This window comes from Eutrema salsugineum, unplaced genomic scaffold, assembly GCF_000478725.1.
Source record: "Eutrema salsugineum unplaced genomic scaffold, Eutsalg1_0 scaffold_14, whole genome shotgun sequence".
Lineage (NCBI taxonomy): Eukaryota > Viridiplantae > Streptophyta > Magnoliopsida > Brassicales > Brassicaceae > Eutrema > Eutrema salsugineum.
Window position 1 is genome coordinate 4889207 of NW_006256877.1, and position 17784 is coordinate 4906990.

General features: G+C 41.1%; 1 protein-coding gene and 1 non-coding gene across 2 annotated transcripts; both read left to right on the top strand.

The window, feature by feature from the left end:
- Positions 1 to 6919: 6919 nt before the first annotated feature.
- LOC112088686 lies at positions 6920 to 7026 on the top strand. Its single transcript, XR_002900631.1, has one exon. It is a non-coding gene; the product is annotated as a small nucleolar RNA R71 (small nucleolar RNA).
- Positions 7027 to 9689: 2663 nt separating this feature from the next.
- On the top strand, positions 9690 to 10829 carry LOC112088387. Its single transcript, XM_024158653.1, has 3 exons — positions 9690 to 9995; positions 10130 to 10397; positions 10447 to 10829. The coding sequence occupies exons 1-3, from the start codon at positions 9690 to 9692 to the stop codon at positions 10827 to 10829; spliced, it is 957 nt and encodes a 318-aa protein (XP_024014421.1).
- The last annotated feature ends 6955 nt before the right edge of the window (positions 10830 to 17784 follow it).

A 17784-nucleotide genomic window follows, 5' to 3' on the forward strand; every position in this document is an offset into this window, starting at 1 on the left:
AGATAGATTGGGATTGACAGATAACAATATATAGGTTCTAGAGCTAGAGTACGGCGGTATGACTACGTCACTGTCGTGATCATAACCAACTGTTTCTCGCAACCCTGACCAGTAGGTTTCCACTCTGGCCCTGGAAGAGAGAGAACACAAGAGCTGCACAAGACTCGTCAATACTCACGATCTCACCGCAGGTAGGTTTCCACTCCTACGGAAAAATCGCCTGTTTCATTCTAGGGCTGATACTTAATGAAAACTTTCGCAACACTAACTATCTAGATCAGATACTAGGTGATCAATCAAGCATACATGCAATAAGAACAAGAATAAACAGAGAACAGGTCGAAATCCCAGATCTATAAACCTAGATGTCTTAATCGATTATGAGAGCCCCTTTCGGGAACCCTAAGCCCAACTCGGGATCTACTCAGACATGGCTGAGTTCGACATCATCATTGGTTTTAATAAAAGTAGTGAAAAACAGTAAAGAAAAGAGATTAAAAAAGCTTCTCTATTGCAGAACTCGGACTTGAACAATCTTCTACAAAAATCTCATAAAAACGGCTAAAGGAAAAGGATTTATGTAAAGTATGAAGGGTTGTCTCTAAAAACGACCTAAATGACATGTATTTATAGTCTCCAATACTCCATGGTCTCTAGGGTTCCGGAATTGAGGCTGAGAATGACTTTGGGCTTCAGATAAGTGGGCTTTAACTCGGAGATTGATTGCCGCGGTCGGGAGTGTTGTGACCGCGGCAAATAGCTTGTTGGCCGCGGTCGGGAAGCTTCTGACCGCGGCAAATAGCTTGTTGGCCGCGGTCGTGTGAGTTGCTGACCGACTTCGAGTGGCTCCGGGGCTAATGGAATATCTTGAGATCCAACCGTTGGAATGTCTCCAAACCAAGTGCATTTGGAAGCTGGTTGATTCTTCTATAAGTTATCCAATTTTGAGGGTGATCAGACGGTGAGAAGGTCTTCGTCTCTCCATGAGAGTTCTGACGGTCTGCATTTATCCAAAAGAGTTTTTTTGTTCCATTTTGTGCCTCTTTATCTCAAATTACCTGAAAAGTCTTTTAAAATCCGGAAACATAGAAATCCTTTGAAAACCTTTGAAAATGGAGTAAAAACACCTGTAAAAGATATTAAAATGATCCATAAAAATGGTCAAAATCCGGTGTTATCAACTCCCCCAAACTTAGTTTTTTGTTTGTCCTCAAACAAAACAAAGGCTAAATCTCGGCGAGAGGATTGAAAACGCAGGAACTAAACAAAATCTCAGAGACCAAACTTCTAGACCAATATCAATCAGTATGCATCAATCGAGAATAGCCTAGAAAATTCTCACTAGCAATACAGGCATAACTAGTCCGTTAATTCGTCATGCAGAAATCTATGCACTAAGATCTAACTTCCAGTCAACTAGCTCTTAACATTCATCAAAAATCTTGGTGGTTCTCATCAAAGAAAATCTAGGCAAGGCAATCTAGGCTAGGTGTCAAAAAGGATTATTTTGGGGGTAAGGCTTAAAGTGTTTAAGGGTTACCTGAAGATCTAGAGGATGCAGGACATTATGCAAAACCGCAAGAGAGAGTGAAGCTGTTGGTATCCACAGTTTTCAGTCACTTTCTTCTTGACATAGATTTCTGGTCTTCTTCCTCAGGTTCTCTCCAAACTCCCCCAGACTTATATTTTTGTAAATCTTTCAAGAACATAGCTCTATGAATGAATAGTGGTTGCTTATTGCTCCACGAATTTTGACAATCTAAGACTCATTAGGCTTTTCGTTTCCCTTTCTCTTTTCACGTTTTTTTTTTTTTTTTTTTTTAGAGAAAGGGAACACCTTTAGATATAGAGTTTTAGAGAGCACGAAATTACCAGTCAATATCTGTCTTGTAAAGCTTCATGATGTTTCTGATACTCTTCCTTCCCAATTCCATTCAGTCTCCTTTGTGAGTGACTGAAAACTGCGTCGCTCCTCTTCTATCCGACGTTTTGCACATATCTGCTGATATACTCTAAAGAGAGAATGCATGAGGATTGAAAACAAGGCTTTTGGGTTTAGGGTATGGTACCAGATAAAGATAAACTGGTCATCTAGGACGACACATAGTGGTAAAAGTGATGGTAAAAGAAGTCGTAGATGTGTATGTCGATGTCTGCCTAAATCAATGATGAGAAAATTAGATATCAATATTAAGTCCAAATAAAATGAGCTAGTATATCCTGTCAGAAAGAATCTCCATGAATAGAAGTCCTCTGGTGGGAGTTCGTAGTGCAAGTACTCTAGCTACCGCCTAGTCTAGTGCTAACCACAAATGAGCTATCATGCATAGTGTAGAAGTGTGCAGGTCTAAATCATCATAGTTTTGCGTCAAACATTCCTGAAAAATACTTAATGTCGAATAGGTTACATATTAAAATTTAAAAAGTACTTGAAATTTAAAAGCAAAGCAGGAAAATGATTAGTACGGATAGACATCCTCCCCCAGACTTAATCCACATTGTCCCCAGTGTGAAAAAGTTGGTGAGAAGATGGTGAATAAAAGCAAAATAAAATAAAATAAAATAAAATAAAAGAAAATGATGATAGAACCATGATGGTAGTGAAGTGCTGATCAATCACTCATCCTCTGAAGTGTCGTCTGCGAACTGGTGCTGCTCCTGAAAGAAGGTGACAACGCGCTCAAAGCGTCGTCCCTGTCTCTCAACTCTGCGCTCGAGATCGGAATGAGTGTGTGATGATGTAGATGATGAGGTGTGGCCGGTCGAAATAGATGGCTGAAAATGAGCACGGGCCGCAGCTGCATCACACTTCGCCTTGGCCACTATGTATTGGCCAATGGTGAATGGTAGACGAGGTACAGATGGCAGAAAATCATCGGATACCGGAGTCCATCGTGGGCGTCCTCCGTTGCACAATCTCGGGATAGATGCTGAAGGTAAGCGGACTCGGTGCTCCTCGGTGCCAGTGCAATACTTGTAACCAAACCTGTCTGGATCGAAAGCGGCACGAGAGATAGTGTGATCGTGAGAGAGATAAAGTAGATCATACCAGACATCGGGAAGTGGATCATCAGATGAGAAATCGAATCCTACAGCCTGTAGTATCGCTGTAATAGCACTCCCGAAAGCTGGAGTAGCGTCCTCGCAACCATGTAAATCATGCTTCACCTTTACCATGTTCTGAGCTATGATCCAGGAAAAGCAAGCAAGTCGTGGGTCGTCCATAAACGGAATCTGAAGTGTAATGAGCTCAGTCTTCAAAACACTTCCCATGTTGGCTCTAGAGAAGATCGTGTGTGCTAAGAGTTTGTGCACAACTCTCACTGTTGGATGAGTAAGAAGGGCTGACTTCGATCTCCCGCTATCATAGACTCCATGACCCATCTCTCTCCACAGGTTAAGATCTGGTTCATCTTCAAGGTAAATGCCATCAGTGTATGGAAGCTTAAGAGCTTCACAAACCTCGGAAATGGTGAGGGAATAAGGCTGTCCGCGGATAGAGAATGACAAGATGCCATCTGATGCTCTGGGGTTCCTCCTCTTCGTGTGGTGGAGTGTAATAGTCGCTAAGAACTCACGGACTAGCTCAGGATAAGTCGGAAGGTTCAGCTCCATGTAGGGTCTCAGCTTAAGTGCATCGATGTACCAGATCACATCCTCTCTGATTCCAAGCATCTCGAGTGTATGATAATCAATGCAAGGCGTGGGTTTGATGTTCAGCTTCTTGAAACGCCTTGCATAGTCCACTCTCGGGTTTGTCTCCCTCCCAATGTATCGAATTTTTGGTGGCTCGGGAGGTGCTCGTGTTTCTCTTGAGTTGTGGAGCAATCTCATCACATAGCTTCTTCTTCTCGGTCTGGCTTGGTTCAGCATGTACTCTCCTAGAGTAGCATCATCGGGAATGTCCTCGGAGCTGCCACCAGTTCGACGGCTCCTTCGGGATCTGGTTTCGTCCATTTTCTGCAAAATGAAATGATTCTTGGAAAAAGAGTGAATATGGATGCTGATTTTAACACATTAAGATCTGTTACACTAATACTAGTATAAAGAGATTAATTAAAACCATGAGCAAGCAAAATTGATATTGAATCAGAGAAATCAAGCAGTTCATGACTAAATTCGGATTTTTGATGTTCTTGACATAGAAATTTTCTAAAAATCAGTTTTGATGGGCAATTTCCATGTAAATTCTAAAGATTACCCAATACTAATCACTAATCACACAAGACTAAATCAAATTCATCAATTTTGCTGTTCCAAATTCGATTTTTATTAAGCATGTAGAATCCAAATTTCAAAAATCTCAATTTTTCTTAAGCTAGGTGCTAAAATCGATTTTTAGATAACCTAAATGGATAATCTATCATTCTTAAGCTATTTCCACCATCAATAGACCAAGATTTTGGGTTTTTAAAGAAAACCCTAAGTTCAAAATCGAGTAAGAATGGTGAGTTTGAGGTTCATACCTTGCTGGAAAGAGAGAATTGATGGCAGAATTGAAATCAGCTTTGAAAAAGAGTGAGGTTTGAGCCAAAAATCTCTTTAAAAATTTAAGAATTGAAAAATGTGTTCTTTCTCCTAAATCTCCAAGTCTTTTAGAAGAGAAGAGAAGAAAGAGTTTTGATCCAAAAAGTTTGTTTATTTTCTTTAAAAAGCGTTTTTGAAGCAAAAATGGAAAATTTCTGGAAATTTTTAAGTTTACGGGAACTTACCTTTTCTTGTTCGCACATTAGGAAAGTTTAAAACTTACGGAGGATCTTTTCGGGTTTTACCGGAAACATTTTGGGAAACACCGGGAATCACCAGGCAACACCGGGAAATACCGTAAAACGGCAGAAATCCGCGGCATCACCTCAACGACCAACGGCCGCAGTCAGGAGACGCGCGACCGCGGTGATTGAGGACTCGGCCGCGGTCACGTTCACGGTGCCGCGGTCGATGCACCCTTGGCCGCGGGTCGAATGGTCGCGACCGCGGCTCTTCCTCCTGTGGCCTATTGTCCAATCTTCTCGTCTTTGACGGGCCGAGCAGCTAAAAACCTACCTTTTCTTCTTGGTTTTTCTAATTTTCTGATTTTTTTTTTTTTGGTGTTTTTGTTTCATAACATACCTAAAACTTAAAAAGAAAAAGAAAGCATAAATTGTAAAAAGGAAAAGAAAACTAAAAGAAAGAGTACCTAAATGGGTTGCCTCCCATTAAGCGCTTTTGTTTTAAGTCGTTTAGCTCGACGTGAGCATGAGGAATCAGGCTGATTTAAATGGCACTTGATGTGCCTTTATTACTTCCGGTTGCTGGAGGTTTTACTTCTTCTCCTTGAGGAGCTGTCTGCTTCCCCTTATTCTTCTTTCAGACTTTAATATTGTTCAAAACCCTTTTTGTGTTTTCGATCAGCTCCTGTATTTGGTCCTCACTAGTTTCTGTTGCATCCGGTGGAATGATGATCTTGATCTTTGCAAAAGCTTTTGGCTTCTCCTTTTCTTTCTCTTTTGGCCTGTTTGCTTTGCTTGGAAATTCATCTAAAATAGTAGGATAGTACCTTTTTCTGTCCACATTGAGGAAAACAGCATGCCGGTTTGCGTGATCGATTATTGCTCCTACTGTAGCTAGGAATGGTCTCCCGAAAATGAGTGGCCTCTCCTTGTCTTTCTCCATCTCCAGGACTTGAAAATCTGCTGGAACAATCTTATCTCCCACTAGAACTTGTAGATCATGAATCGCCCCTTCAGTATCTTTTTGAGATGAATCTCCAAAGATAACCTTAACCGTCGATGTCCTTAAGGTTTTTATGCCCAATTTTTCGGCAAATGTCTTAGACATGATGTTGACATTGGCTCCGGAATCGCACAGGCAGTCTGTAAACTTGATTCCTGAAATGAAACATTGGAAAACAAAACGTCCCGGATCATTGGCTTTTGTAAGCCTTTGAAACAGTGATTGTTCAGGTACCTTAAACGGTGGCTGCTTGGGATCGATATCTTTGTACAGTGGTACAAAGATTGGTGTTTCTTCTTTCTTTCCATCGGTTCCGGCCTCTTCTTCGGGCAATGTGGTTATGGCGTTGCAAAACTTCTTAAGATTATCTTCAACTCTTCCTGGAAGAACTCCACTTTGCCTCTTCATAGAGTCGGCTGTTTGGGCGACTTGCACATCTAATTTTTTTACGTGCGAAGATAAAGATTCAAACTTACCATTCAGATCATTGTACATGCAGTCCACTTTCACGTTCACGTCTTTAGATGCTTTTTCGTTCGTCATAACGAGCTGTTGGATGGACTGTTCAAGTCTACCGATTTGTGAAGCTAGCTGGTTTGTCGTGACTCCCTGCTGTTGTACAAAACCCGTACCTTGGTAGTTATATGGTTGGCGCTGTTGATATGGTATTATTCCTCCGAAGTTTCCACCTTGAAACTTGTTTTGGAAGGATTTTTGCTGAGGTGGGTAGTACTGATCTTGAGGATTCTCCACATTTGGATTGCGGTAAGAGAGATTGTTGTAATTTGCATTCCGGAAGTTGTTGTTGAAGTTGTTGTTGGAGCGATTTTGGTATGGCACCAGTGCTCCTACGTAGTTCACATCTTCTTCTTGAAATGCTTGATTAATGTGATCGATATCACTAGGTCCTTCATCTTCTGCGCCATTGTTGGTTTCACAAGCATGGATTGGGCGATTGTTGCTCTTCAGAAGCTGGCTCACCATGTTCTTCAACTCGGTTATCTCCTTGTTGTTTGTTCCGGCTTGCTTCATCGATCGATCGTATTCAGGACAGTCATTGCTATTGGCTTGAGCCAAATTTTCGATGAGAGCTCTTCCTTGGGTTATCGTCTTTTGCCCAAAATCTCCATTGCTAGCTGTATCAAGTGAAAGTTTGTATTTTGGTTGCAAACCTCGGTAAAATGTGCTCAGCAGGCTTGATCCATGAAATCCATGGTGAGGGCAATCACGTTCATACTCCTTAAAATGTTCCCAAGCTTCATAGAAAGATTCAGTTGGCCCTTGTTCAAAGGTTGAGATCTTCGTTCTCAAATTGTTCGACCTTGACTTAGTGTATAAGTGGCTTAGGAAAGCAGTTCTACATTCTTCCCAATTAGTAATCGATCCTGCAGGCAAAGACTTCAACCAACGGTGAGCTTTATCTGCTAATGAAAAAGGGAACAACTTACACTTTAAATAATCAGGTGGAACTTGGTTTGTTCTCATCATGCTGCAAATTTCTTCAAAAAGCTCGATGTGGTCCATTGGGTGCTCAGAAGGAACTCCATGGAACTGGTTTTGCTTCACCAATGAGATGATTTGAGGCTTGACTTCAAACTCATTCCGGTTTGGAAATGGTACTTGAATCGCAGATCGATTCTGAAAATTTTGAGTAGGTGCATCAAAATCAGCTATGCGATGGTTCCTGGCTTGTCTTCGGTGTTGATTTGCTGGCGAAATGGGGCGGTGAATGCGTTCATTCGGCTGCATTGCTGGGTGGTCACCATCGGCTGCATTCATGGGTGGATCAAGGTCTTCACGTCCTTCTCTCTCTCGGTTCTGGTGGTTTCTTGGAAGAACCTCATCCTCCTCTCCATCTTGTCGAGCATGATCACCCTCTATGTGATCATTCTCTTCGTTTTCTCCATGTTCGGACCCGTCTTGGTCCATATTTAAATTTCGATTAATAGGATCTCCAGGCTGGTCGTCGTTGGCCATTCCTTGCGTTCGTCTAAGTCTTCGAAGTTCTCTTTCGTGTATGTCTATCTCGTCTAGAATTGGAATGTCTCCTGCAGGTCTACGCCTGGTATTCATGCAATTCAGAGAAAAACAAAAGAAGGGAAAGATAGTTCAGAAAAACTTTAAGAAAGAACTAGAGATCAGGTGTCTAGAACAGAAGTTAAAACAAGAAAAATAGCAAAAGGCAGCGAAACAAATCCCCGGCAACGGTGCCAAAAACTTGATGTGTCGTGTCAACTGCGTGAGGGAACAAGTTTTACCCTTAACAAAACAAATGAAAGCCGCAAGTGCACAGCTAATCAGTTGCAGTATTTAGGGATCGAATCCACAGGGATTTGTGTGCCTGGTATTCTTCTACGGTTTTTAACTTTATGTCAAGACTAAATTGGTTTTAAAGGTTGGTTGTTTTTCTTGCGAATTAAACTAAAACAAAAGAAAGCAAATAAATCTATCCTAAAAAGCAGGTAAGAAAATCGAATGAAATGCAATTAGAATAAGCAAATATCAAATGAAAGACTAATAAGGCAAGTAAAATATCGCATGAAAGGTAAATAAAGCAAGTAAATAATGAACTAAGGAAATTGAAATGCAGGTCTAAGAAAGCAATAAAAATCGATGGAGTTGTAAACTATGGCTAAAAACGCTGAGCTTTTGAGAACTCTAAGGGATCATAATCGGTTTTTAACACTAGGGTAGATAGATTGAGATTGACAGATAACGATATATAGGTTCTAGAGCTAGAGTACGGCGGTATGACTACGTCACTGTCGTGATCATAACCAACTGTTTCTCGCAACCCTGACCAGTAGGTTTCCACTCTGGCCCTGGAAGGGAGAGAATGCAAGAGCTGCACAAGACTCGTCAATACTTACGATCTCGCCGCAGGTAGGTTTCCATTCCTACGGAAAAATCGCCTGTTTCATTCTAGGGCTGATACTTAATGAAAACTTTCGCAACACTAACTATCTAGATCAGATACTAGGTGATCAATCAAGCATACATGCAATAAGAACAAGAATAAACAGAGAACAGGTCGAAATCCCAGATCTATAAACCTAGATGTCTTAATCGATTATGAGAGCCCCTTTCGAGAACCCTAAGCCCAACTCGGGATCTACTCAGACATGGCTGAGTTCGACATCATCATTGGTTTTAATAAAAGTAGTGAAAAACAGTAAAGAAAAGAGATAAAGAAAGCTTCTCTATTGCAGAACTCGGACTTGAACAATCTTCTACAAAAATCGCATAAAAACGGGTAAAGGAAAAGGGTTGCTGTAAAGTATGAAGGGTTGTCTCTAAAAACGGCCTAAATGACATGTATTTATAGTCTCCAATACTCCATGGTCTCTAGGGTTCCGAAATTGAGGCTGAGAATGACTTTGGGCTTCAGATAAGTGGGCTTTAATTCGGAGATTGATTGCCGCGGTCGGGAGTGTTGTGACCGCGGCAAATAGCTTGTTGGCTGCGGTCGGGAAGCTTCTGACCGCGGCAAATAGCTTGTTGGCCGCGGTCGCGTGAGTTGCTGACCGACTTCGAGTGGCTCCGGGGCTAATGGAATATCTTGAGATCCAACCGTTGGAATGTCTCCAAACCAAGTGCATTTGAAAGCTGGTTGATTCTTCTATAAGTTGTCCAATTTTGAGGGTGATCAGACGGTGAGAAGGTCTTCGTCTCTCCATGAGAGTTCTGACGGTCTGCATTTATCCAAAAGAGGCTTTTTGTTCCATTTTGTGCCTCTTTATCCCAAATTACCTGAAAAGTCTTTTAAAATCCGGAAACATAGAAATCCTTTGAAAACCTTTGAAAATGGAGTAAAAACACCTGTAAAAGATATTAAAATGATCCATAAAAATGGTCAAAATCCGGTGTTATCATCTATATCAGCATGTGTTACGTGTACTTCGATTTCAACTTTCAAAAGAGATTTGCTCCAAAACGGTGACCTATACAAGGAATTGACAAAGAATCAATGCAGAACAATGGAAGACGTGCTATCTAGAGCATGGGCAGAAATCAGGTGGGAAGAAGATCCAGCCTACAAGCATCGACACTCCCCACACTCTGATTCATGTGTGGTGAAGAACAAAAGATCAACTAGAGATGAAAAGTCGTATCAAAGACCTCACAGTGAAAATGCCAGCAGGAGAAGTGACAACAGAGACGCTCATCGACCAATCAACAAGATCGAAAGCGAGATGCGACCACCATCAACCTGGCCTGACATGAGTAACCTTTCACTTTCTCTTGTAAAACTGGTTGCTGTGTTGCACCGTAAGAGTGCAATGGTAAGATGGCCACCAAAATGAAGGCACCTGCAGAAAGGAGTGACACTTCAAAATGGTGCGATTTTCACAGTGATCACGGTCACCGGACAGAAGATTGTGTTTCATTGAGAATGAAAGTGAACAAATTATTGAAGAAAGGCCACTTGAGGGAATATATATCCGATAGAGCTAAAAATCGCTTTAATGAGAGAACCGACGATAGAACGTTGAAGAAATCTACTCCAGGATCACCTCCAAAGCATGAACGTATCATTCATGTCATCTCTGGAGGTTCGGAAATCAGCAGAATATCACATTCAGCTGCCAAAAGGAGCACTAGAATTGCTAAGAATCATCATGGAGATACTCGAGTAAGGTGTAACGTTATGCCAACATGCATCATAAGCTTCACATCTGAGGAAGGTAGAGAGATTAGCTCCACATCATGATGCACTGGTCATATTCTTAACAGTTGCTAACAGTTTGATGAAAAGAACGTTGATTGACAATCGGAGCTCAGCAAACATACTCTTCATAAAAGCTTTCAAAGGATTAGGCCTAAAAGGATTAGGCCTAGACGAGTCTGCACTAACGCAAAAATCTACTACGTTGGTCGGTTTCAGTGGCGAGGTTAAACAAACTGTAAGAGAAGTGATGCTGCCTGTATATGCGGGAGGAATCAACAAACAAACAAAGTTTTTGATACTTGACTGTGCCTCAGCTTACAATGCGATTATGGGATGTCCTTGGATTCATGAGATGGGAGTGGTCCCCTCAACTCTCCATCAAATCATCAAGTTTCCCACTCCCTGGGGGGTTAAAGAGATCAAAGGAGAGCAAGAAAATTCGCGTTAATGATATCAGACAGCAATGAAAGGGAGATGTCAGCAATTGTATCAACTGCAGAGTCCACAGCCGATCCGGCATAATGAAGAACCAGAGGTGAAACAACTCGATGAAATATCATTAGTGGACGATGAACCTGATAAAATGGTGAATGTTGGTTCAAAGCTACCAACCGACATAAGGAAGAGACTCATAGACTTTCTTAAATCTAATGCAGTCTGTTTCGCATGGTCACATGCTGATATGCATGGGATTGATCCTGATATAATTATGCACAAGCTCCAAGTAGATCCAGACCATCGCTCTGTAAGGCAGAAATGAAGGAAGTTTGCTCCCGAACGCGACCTAATCATAAACAACGAAGTTCAGAATCTGCTAGATGTAGGTTTCATCCGTGAGGTGCGCTACCCAGATTGGTTAGCTAATGTGGTGGTCGTTCGCAAGAAAAAAGGGAAGTGGAGAGTGTGTATAGATTTCACTGACCTCAATAAAGTATGTCCAAAGGATCCTTTTCCACTGCCACACATTGACAAACTTGTGGAAGCTACGACAGGTCACCAGTTGATGAGCTTTATGGATGCTTTCAGTGGATACAGTCAGATACTCATGTACCCAGACGACCAAGAGAAGACTTCATTCATGACCTCACAAGGTATATAATGCTACAAAGTGATGCCTTTTGGGTTAAAGAATTCTGGTTCCACCTATCAGAGACTGGTGAACATGATGTTTGCTGACCAAATCGGTCACACCATGGAGGTTTATATAGATGACATGCTTGTGAAGTCACTAGTAGCAGAAGATCACATTGTGCATCTACAACAAGCATTCGCTACTCTGAGGAAGTATGATATGAAATTAAATCCGACAAAATTTTCTTTCGGAGTAAGCTCCGGAAAGTTTTTGGGATACATCGTCACCCATCGTGGAATAGAAGCTAACCTGGATCAAATTAGAGCGATTCAAGTGATTCCTTCACCAAGGAATGTGAAGGAAGTTCAAAAGCTAACAGGAAGAATGAGCGCTTTGAGCAGGTTCATCTCGAGATCCTCGGACAAGTCTCACGCTTTTTTCGCAGTTCTAAGGAAGCCAAAAGACTTCGTATGGGACGAAAAGTGTGAAAAAGCATTGAAAGATCTGAAAGATTACCTAGCGTCACCTCCCTTACTATCAAAACCTAAGAACGAGGAGGTGCTCTTGTTGTATTTGGCTGTATCAAAACATGCAGTCAGTGTTGTGCTTGTTTGAGAAGAAGGAAACAAACAACATCTGGTCTACTATGTGAGCAAGTCACTTTTAGATGCAGAGCGAAGGTACAGTCACTTGGAGAAGCTCGCATTAGATTGATAACTGCAGCTCGAAAGTTGCGACCTTACTTCCAGGCGCATCCTATTGTTCTAGTCAGCTCAGCTCCCATCAAAGCTATCTTGCACAAACCAGAGGTGTCTTGAAGGCTGGAAAAATGGGCAATCTAACTTGGAGAATATGATGTGATCTACAGACCAACCACCACCATTAAATCCCAAGTGCTTGCGGATTTTGTGGCAGAATTTGCTCCAAATATGATTCCCGAAGTGAAAAAAGAGATTCAAACCCTACAAGAAGGGAACCCAAAAAGAATTTGGAAGCTATACGTCGACAGATCTAGCAATATGAGGAGAACCGGCTTAGGTATGGTCCTTACCTCTCCCACAGGAGAAATATCTTCAAGAGCTGTGAGGTGCAACTTCCGAGCTACAAATAATGAAGCAGAGTATGAGGCATTAATAGCAGGACTTACATTAGTGCATGACCTTGGAGCTCAAAATTTAGAGGTTCTTAGTGATTCTCAACTCATAGTTAACCAAACGGTGGGAGACTACCAAGCACGTGATTCAAAGATGACTTGATACTTGAACACGACAAAGAAATTGTTGGAAAAGTTCACCAGTTACACGGTGTCACAGATTCCAAGAGAGGAGAATTGTCACGTAGATGCTTTAGCTAACCTCGCTTCAGCTCTCAAAACCAAAGCGACGGTCAACATTCCATTGCTAGTGCTGCAGTGGCCAGCTACGGGAAAAAGGCCGATTAGTACCTCAACACCATCATCTGGTACCAATAAATACCCAAACAATTTTGATAGGTTAATCAGTACCTGAACTTATTAAAATCGATAAATACATACCTCAATAATATTTTTGTGGCCAATAAGTACATTGACTTTATGTCTGTTAGTCAAACCTGTTAACTTGCAAACGGAATCCGACTTGGATACTACCGTGGATGCTCTATTCGAATGAAACCAATACGACGCCGTTTAAGGTTAAAAATCTGGAAAAAAAGATAAAAACGACGTCATTTTAAATTTATTATCCATTAAAAAAAACACCATCTATATCTTCTTTCGTGGGAGAAAAACATCGATAGTTAGGATTTGGGTGGTGTTCAAAATCAAATCGGAATGACTTCATCGTCGAATGCTAACACTTCTTCGGCGATTCATGGTAGGTTTAGGTTTTTAATTTTGGTTTTGATTTTGATTCAAACACTTTCGGATAATCAAATCGAAAATTTCAATTTTGATTTTTTTAATGTATAATAAATTTAAAACGACATCGTTTCTGTCTTTTTTCCCCTGATTTTTAACTTTAAATGACGTCGTATTGGTTTCATTCGAACACAGCATCCACCGTGGCATCTGAGTCGGATTCCGTTTGCAAATTAACGGGTTTGACTAACAGAGAGAAAGTCAATGTACTAATTGGCCAAAAAACATTATTGAGGTATGTATTTACCGATTTTAATAAGTTCAGGTACTGATTAACCTATCAAAATTGTTTGGGTATTTATTGGTACCAGATGATGGTGTTGAGGTACTAATCGGCCTTTTTCCCGGCCAGCTACAGACAGTGACTTACCAAATCAAGAAGTTGCAACATTGGAAGCAATGCCTAATTGGATGACACCTATTGTCAGTTACCTACGGGATAACTTATTACCAACGAATCCCGGTGAATGCAGAAAAATTAAGAAACAAGCAGCATGTTACTGCATGCATGAGAACAAACTGTACCGCAAGTCTTTCTCTAGACCTTACTTGAAGTGCTTAGCTCCAGGAGAAGCCAAACAAGTTCTAATGGAGCTGCATGAGGGAGAATGTGGATCTCATTCAGGAGGAAGAAGCCTCGTACTGAGAGTAATGAGGGCTGGATACTATTGGCTGACCATGTCGATCGAATGATGCAGCACGGTTTGCTCGACATTGCGATAAGTGCCAAAGACATGCACAGGTTTCAAAGTTACCTCCATAAAACCTGAAAACCATCACTTCGCCATGGCCATTCATGAAATGGGGTATGGATATAGTTGGCAAGCTGCCAACATCACCTTTCCAAAAGGTTTTTCTGTTAGTCGTAACTGACTACTTCTCCAAATGGGTGGAAACGGAGGCACTTAGCCGGATCACAAATAAAGAAGTCAAAAGCTTTATCTGGAAAAACGTCATATGCAAGTTTGGGGTCCCCCACGAAATTTTCACTGACAACGGACCACAATTCACAAGTAACAATTTGTTTTGCACCACGTGGGGGATAAAACTCAGCTTCGAAACACCAAGGCATCCTCAATCCAACGGACAAGCAGAATCTTCAAACAAAATCATTGTGAAGATGTTGAAGAAACGGCTTAAAAAAACTAAAGGTTTATGGGTGGAAGAGCTCCCTAGGGTGTTATGGGCCTACCGTAGCACGACTAAATCTGCGACGGGTGAGATACCATTCTCACTTGTATATGGGATGGAAGCAGTGGTTCCTGCTGAATTAAGCGTGAGAACTGTGCGAACGGAACACCTTCAATACGCTGATAATGAAGAGCTTATGAATATGAGTCTCGACCTGTTAGACGAGAAAAGGGAAGCTGCTAGAATTCGGAATTGGTGTTATCAGAAAGATGTTGCAAGAAGTTACAACAAAAGAGTACGAACTAGGACATTCCAAACGGGAGGATGGGTGTTTCGACGTACTTTTCAGAATACAATGGAACATGGTGCAGGAAAATTAGGACCAACTTGGGAAGGTCCCTATAAAATCATAGAGGTCTGTGGATCAGGAGCATACAAACTACAAGATAAGGAAGGTAAAATCCAACCTACATCTAAAGACCTACTATTTTTAGATCCATTCGAATTTTTATCCCTTTTTATTCAGCTTAAGGTTTTCTAGATTTTTTGTTGCTTTCTTTTCTTTTTATGTCTCAGCTTTAAATTCATTCATGTCTACGGAAAATCATCTTAATAAAGGAGCTTTTCATATTAGAGCTACAAAGAGATTCTCGAGTTCGGGTTAACGACTACGGTCGCTACCAGAAATAAAGTTTCTACAAAACAGATTGATAACAATTGCCATTGTTTATCAGAAGGCAAAGCCTCGACCAAATAGCATTAGCTAAACACAACTGTTATGTCAAAGGCAATAATCGTTGAATGAGCGGCCAGCTCCAAAAGTGTTGTAAGCTCTCAGAAAGAGCATCACTACTATTACAAATACATACAGTGATAACTGCTATAAAAGTTGGTGTAAGCTCCCAAAATGAGCAATACTATCATTATAAATACATAGAGCGATAGCTGCTATAAAAGATTGGTGTAAGCTCCCAAAAAGAGCAACACTGTCATTACAAATATACACAGCGATGGCTGCTATGAAGGAAGGCCGTGTATGCTCCAAAAATAGATACATTAGTCCTAAAAATGTATATGGACGCTAGCAACTCTGGGTGTAAGCTCCCAAAGCATTAGCTTCCACACAGCAAAAAGCGGTGTAACCTCCCAAAAGTGTTAGCTTCCACACAGCAAAATACGGTGTAAGCTCCCAAAAGTGTTAGCTTCTACACAGCAAGATGCGATGTAAGCTCCCAAAAGCTTTAGCTTCCACACAGCAAAATGCGGTGAAAGCTCCCAAAAGTTTTAGCTTCCACACAGCAAAAAGCGGTGTAAGTTCCCAAAAGCTTTAGCTTCCACACAGAAAACAGTGGTGTAAGCTCCTAAAAAAAGCGTAAGCTTCTGCAACAGAAAACAAAAAAAAGGTGGTGTCAGCTCCCAAAAAGAGCATTATTATCGCTATAGATGGTGCAACCTCTCAAAAGGGAGCGTTATGACCACCAATTGTAGTCAATTTTTAATAGAAAAGCACTGTATTCCAAAAATCATCTTCCGTTAGAGCGTAGCTCTGATAATAAGCGGTCTACGCTTTGGCATTCGAAAGAATGATGAAATCAGCTTCGAAAATGATTGCAAAAATATCAACAATAGCTAGTTAGTAGCTGTTATCTGAGCCAATTAGTAGAAAAAGTGGTGTTGCTACGAAAATGATTCGGGGAAATCGATGGTTTACTCCGATAACGGTTTGGTGATGAAGAACTCGTCAATTAGCTGCAAAATGGAGCGTAATACAAAGAGCGCCTAAATTCAACACCAAAAGCGAACGGATGTTCTACAGGATGTAAAAAAAAATATAAATAAATTTATGTAAGCTCCAAAGAAGGATGCAACGATAGCTGCTGTACCGCTGGAAGTTCCAAACCAATGCTATGCAGGGAGTAAGCTTTAAAATAAAAAGAATGTGCCAGCTACACCAAACATCAAGTAAAAGTTATCATGTAAAAAAAAAAACAATCCACAGAGCAATAGTAATAAGCAAATGAGAGATAAGATCACTGCAAGTCCAAAATAAAACATCATCATATTCCAACGACAGAGTATAGTGGCACATGACAACATAGATAATAACATCGCATAGGGAGTTCCGAGAAAATAAAATGCTACCAAAAGAGAGAGAAAGTCAACGGTCCAGGTCTAAAATTTTAATAAGCAAAAGGAAACGACTCCCAAAAAGGACGTTAAACAAAAGAAGATGAAACCATCCTCAGGTGGCAGCTGGGGCAGGTGCAACGACTTCAGGATCTGGAAGAGGCTCGGAAAACGTCAGTGGAGTCTTACCTTCCATGTTCGCCTTTGCCACTAGCACCTCCCTATAAGCTGCTTCAGCTTCTCTCGCATTCTACTCCTTTGCCTTGCTATCTTGGAACTCTTTAATCATCTTCCAAGTGTTGATGATGATCGCTCCAGATGCCTCCAACTCTAGCTTCTGCTCAAGATGATCTATCTTTTGCTTGTTATCTTGGTCGTTAGCTGCCAAAGAAGCTACCTCACCTTCAAGAACCTCAGCCTTATTCTTCCAAAAGGTCAATGTCTGATCTTTGCTTTCAATGAGAGATGCCAACGTTTTCTTTTCCAATTCAAAGTTGCTCTTTGCCTTTGTGAGTTCATCATTGAGGCGCTGGATGTCCGCCTCTGCCTTTAAAAGATCAATCTTTCCGTAATAGCAAGCAGACATTGCCTAATCACACATGAAACAACGACTTAAGAGAAGAAGCAACCATAATGCTAGTCTTAGAGATATGCTATTTTGAGAGCTCAGTTTCGGAGGTAACTTCAACTAGATCTAAGGGGACCGAGCTTACACTCTCACTATCAGACATTATGGGCTCCTAACATGAAATTTCCCTAGTTTAGAAGATGGAAGGAGCTCGATGCTAAGTTGAATGCTACAAACGAGCTTACAAAGGCTCAAAATAATGATGCGAAAGGAAAAAGATTCTACCCGCAAAGCTTCAAATGGAGCTGAGAGTTGTTATTAAAATGGCAAGTGTGGAACAAAAAAAACAGAAAAAAGACAGCACAAAGTGTCAGAAACGAGGGTGCAGAAATAGATGAGGAAGAAGGTGCGAAAATGAAGATAAATAAAGCTTGAAGTAACAGATAAGGAATTACCTGCGAAATTCTTCATGAACTAAAGCTAAAAATCGGCTGTAAAATGAAAGGAGGGCAGAAAGCTGGTAAAACACGACACAAAAGCTCTTGTCACTTAGGTCAAAGTGACTAGTTTGTTGGGCTTGAAGTAATTACTTATCTGTACTTCAAGCT

Bases quoted from the DNA above. Each gene is read 5' to 3' on its own strand.
- LOC112088387 (XM_024158653.1), top strand. From the start codon at position 9,690: ATGGAAGACGTGCTATCTAGAGCATGGGCAGAAATCAGGTGGGAAGAA. The intron at 9,996-10,129 runs GTAAGATGGCCA...AAATTATTGAAG, and splicing joins TGCACCGTAAGAGTGCAATG to AAAGGCCACTTGAGGGAATA. The intron at 10,398-10,446 runs GTAGAGAGATTA...TATTCTTAACAG, and splicing joins AAGCTTCACATCTGAGGAAG to TTGCTAACAGTTTGATGAAA.